The 4,128-nt window shown below is 41.4% G+C and overlaps 2 protein-coding genes across 2 annotated transcripts in view; both read left to right on the top strand.

Annotated features, from left to right (window-relative positions):
• Nucleotides 1-511: 511 nt before the first annotated feature.
• LOC111785139 lies at nt 512-3,615 on the top strand. The gene is made up of 2 exons (XM_023665602.1): nt 512-1,718; nt 2,925-3,615. The coding sequence occupies exons 1-2, from the start codon at nt 1,604-1,606 to the stop codon at nt 3,224-3,226; spliced, it is 417 nt and encodes a 138-aa protein (XP_023521370.1). The 5' UTR covers nt 512-1,603; the 3' UTR covers nt 3,227-3,615.
• A 409-nt stretch (nt 3,616-4,024) lies between these two features.
• LOC111785138 (acidic mammalian chitinase-like) overlaps nt 4,025-4,128 on the top strand; it is a 10,093-nt gene continuing 9,989 nt past the window's right edge. Inside the window, exon 1 of the mRNA XM_023665601.1 lies at nt 4,025-4,051. Coding sequence (XP_023521369.1) covers nt 4,025-4,051 — 27 coding nt within the window. The remainder of the gene's footprint in view (nt 4,052-4,128) is intronic.

Below are 4,128 nucleotides of genomic sequence, written 5' to 3'. Positions count from 1 at the left end.
ATATGTTTCCATTGATGGTTTGGATTCTGAGCTGTTTCTTTCTTTGATTGTGTGTTGTTGTATATGGCTGTGGAAAACTTGACCCATCTTAGATTTGGATTTGTACTCCCTACTGTTGGGCTTAATGTTGAGGATTGTTGATAGAGGAGTCCCACATCGGCTAATTAAGGGGTTGATCACGGGTTTGTAAGTATACATCTCCATTGGTATGAGGCCTTTTGGGGAAACCAAAAGCAAAGTCACGAGAGCTTATGCTCGAAGTGGACAATATCGTGATTCCTAATATGGTATAAGGGCCATACCCTTTAACTTAGCTATGTCAATATAGTTCTCAAATATCGAACAAAGAAGTTGTGAGCCTCGAAGATGTAGTCAAAAGTGACTCAAGTGTTGAACAAATGGTGTACTTTGTTTGAGGACTCTAGAAAAGGAGTCGAGTCTCGATTAAGGGGAGGTTGTTCGATGGTTCCATAGGCCTCAGGAAAGGCTCTATGGTGTACTTTGTTTGAGGGGAGGATTGTTGAGGATTGTTGGGAGAGGAGTCCCACATCAGCTAATTATGGGGTTGATCACGGGTTTGCAAGTAAGAAATACATCTCCATTGGTATGAAGACTTTTGGGGAAACCAAAAGAAAAGCCATGAGAGCTTTGCTCGAAGTGGGAAATATCATACCATTGTGGAGGTTCGTAATTCCTAACACTTAATGGAGCTAGATTATGCCCAATCTCAGCTTATAATCTTGGTTTTTGTTGGGAAACTTTCAAGAATTTGTGCTTTTCTTCGCCGGTGCCTTTTTGGAGTAACACTACTAACATTCCGACTTCCAGAATTTGTTCTTTGTGGTTTGTAACTCGAGTATCTTAAGTGGCCATCGATCTGAAACATTCGTGGAGATTCACGATTCCAAACATTTGTTTCCTTGGCCTTTTAGGCTTGCCTTGTGCTACAGCCAGCATTTGTCAATACCACCGAAAAAATTCTCATTCACACCCACAGTCTTAACCAATCTGTTGGGCCACGCTCATAAGGAGTCCTATTGAAATCAAGAAATATAGGCCAGCCATCCACACTACAATAAATGAAGGTTTTCCAAAAAACTTGCTAGTAGATTCCCAATACATCTATTCAATTAAGCCAATCTTGTTTGGTATGGATAAGCAAGCATGGACAGGCTCCTCGAGCGACCCAATTCAGGAAGATAGAAACCGCCGGTTGGGTTGGTCCAACCAAGAAAGACATGGGAGTGGGCATTCTTAGGCCGAGTTAAGTAAAGACTGACTACCTAGTCATTTGTAACCACCCCTCACTGCGCACTTTCAATATATCTTTTTTCTCCCTCTCTTTCTTACAACTAGTTGCTGCATGCTATCGGATCTCGATAACCTCTTCAGTTATTTGGTCCAAGTTCCCAAAGGGTCTTGTTGGCGCACGAGCGTTCGTGAAGTTTCTGTGTTGAGTATTGGGGTGGGGCTTGATACCATAGCATGGATGTAAAAATAGTATATAGACTGCATATAAATTGCTCAAACATTCTTTACCAAATGCAGAGGCTTTTTTAATAAATTGATGTCCTCCTCTCTTAGATGAACTACATTTGATTTCATGTATCGTAGACTTGATTGGTGTTCTTATCAGATTCATTGTTACTTCCTCACTGACACTGTCTTTTTTGTTCTTGATAATTCTTTTGTAGGTCTGTCCAATCTCTCTGTCACAGGTTAGAATTCATCCCTCCAAATCAACTTGGCAATGAACAAAATCATGATTCTTTACTTGTTTTACTACCATTTTGAATGCCTCTTATGGTTTATTGAACTAAAAACTGAGGTGAGATCCCACGTTGGTTGGAGAGGGAACAAAATATTTTTTATAAGGGTGTCAGCGGGTGGTGTGCCAGCGAGGATGCTGGGCTCCCAAGGGGGTGTGGACTGTGAAATCCCACATCGGTTGTAGAGGGGAACAAACATACCTTATAAGAATGTCAAAGGCAGTTACCGAGTGGCGTGCCAGCGAGGATACTGGGCTCCCAAGGGAGTGGATTGTGAGATCCCACGTCAGTTGGAGAGGGGAACAAAACATTCCTTATAAGAGTGTTAGAGCCAATCACTGGGCAGTGTGCCAACGAGGATGTTGGACCCCTGAGGGAGGTGGATTGTGAGATCTCACATTGGTTGGAGAAGAGAACGAAACATTCCTTATAAGGGTTTCAAAGCCAATCACCGTGTAGTGTGCCAACGAGAACATTGGACCCCCAAGGGGCGTGGATTGTGAGATCCCACATCGGTTGGAGTGAGAAACAAAACATTCCTTATAAGGGTGTCAGAGCGAGTCACCGGGCGGTGTGCAAACGAGGACATTGGCCCCCAAGGGGGGTGCATTGTGAGATCTCACATCGGTTGGAGAGGGGAATGAAACATTCCTAAGGGTGTCAGAGTCAATCACTAGGCGGTGTGCCAATGAGGACGCTGGGCCCCAAGGGGGGTGAATTGTGAGATCTCACGTCAGTTGGAGAGGGGAACAAAGCATTTCTTATAAGGGTATGGAAACCTCTCCGTAGTAGACAAGTTTTAAAACTGTGAGGCTGACGGCGATACATAACGGGCTAAAACGAATAATATTTGCTAGAGGTGAGCTTGGACTGTTACATCATACGTCTTAATATCTTTCTTCCAATATATTCTTTTGAGTCCAAGGACGACTCGACCCTCGTTCCCCCGTCTTCTACCGTGATTATATGGGCTGTGTTTTCTTCACTTCTTGATTTGGAACTTTTAGCTACATATTTCTTGATTTGAAAGTTTGAAACTTCTATATGAAAGTATTGGGAGATTTCAGCTACTTATTTATACTCTTTCACATCAATCTGCTTTATATTTTCTTTGACATTCTTCAATGCACATGCTCACTTCTTTATACATTAAAGACTGTGGGAGTAACGACCCAGATCTCAAGCAGGAGATGGAAAAACAATTTGTGGATCTTTTAACAGAGGAATTGAAGCTTCAAGAAGCCGTTTCTGGCGAACATACTCGCCATATGAACATCACGTTATTCGAGGCGAAAAGGGTAGCTTCTCAGTATCAGAGGGAGGCTGAAAAGTGCATTGCTGCAACCGAAACTTGTGAAGAGGCCCGAGAACGCGCCGAGGCTTTGACGATCAAGGAAAGGAAGCTTACGTCATTGTGGGAGCGACGAGCCCGCCAAATGGGTTGGATGGTGGAATAAGTCTATCATTTCAAAGGCCACCCTCTTAGTTCAACTAGTCGTCGAGTCGAGTCGAGTAGAAGCTGGCAAGCGAATTGCTTGGTTCATCAATCTTTCAAGGCATGATGTTCTTCTCTCTTTTCTTCTGTTGCACTTTTCCTGGAAACATGTCGATTCTACATCATAATTCATACATGACATGTTACAGACCCCGTTCTTCTGCATTTGCTATATATATGTGTGATCATCCCCTCTCGAACCGAACCGTGACCACGTGACTTATTATCTAGGCGTTTCTGATCTGTTCACGAACTCTAATAGAAAAAACTATGTTGTTGTTCTAAATTTTGGCACCAGTTTGGTTCCCTGTAAGTGATGTTAGTAAAATCTAGTGGTATCCCTTTTGCATATTGGCCATTTTCAGCTTGATGTCTGCTCTAAAGAACAGTGAACATACGCCTAAATGAACCGAAATCACTATATTGTCGATCTGAAATGTTCTCTTAAGCTATTCTCTGAACTTTCACTAACCTCACTCTTTTATAATTTTATTTTTATCTTGTTAACATAGATTTCTCTCCGGAAAGCACATAGTTTTAAATTTTGATTTACGATCAGAATATGCCACTTTCACAGCAAGGAATGTTAAATTTGTATTGGATTCAAATCTTTGACCCGTTTTTTTAATCTGAGTATATGTCATTTTTAAATATGGATAGAACCCGAACCCCAACACATACATAGACACAAAATGAGGTCGGATATGTCATTTTGGCACATTTTAAAGAGGTGCCATTGGACATTTATAAAATATAATAGATGGATGAGCTAATAAGACAAAACAAAGTTAGATATATAGTATTTATTATTGCTCGATCCCATTTACAAATTTCAAACCCATTAAAAAATTATATCATTTTGAG

Source organism: Cucurbita pepo, unplaced genomic scaffold, assembly GCF_002806865.2.
Source record: "Cucurbita pepo subsp. pepo cultivar mu-cu-16 unplaced genomic scaffold, ASM280686v2 Cp4.1_scaffold000382, whole genome shotgun sequence".
Lineage (NCBI taxonomy): Eukaryota > Viridiplantae > Streptophyta > Magnoliopsida > Cucurbitales > Cucurbitaceae > Cucurbita > Cucurbita pepo.
The sequence above is the reverse complement of the archived record's forward strand: the minus strand, read 5'-3'. Positions and strand labels throughout refer to the sequence as shown.

Coding starts and splice junctions, on each gene's coding strand:
- LOC111785139 (XM_023665602.1), top strand. CDS start 1,604: ATGTATCGTAGACTTGATTGGTGTTCTTATCAGATTCATTGTTACTTC. Junction 1,719..2,924: donor GTCCAATCTCTCTGTCACAG/GTTAGAATTCAT, acceptor TATACATTAAAG/ACTGTGGGAGTAACGACCCA.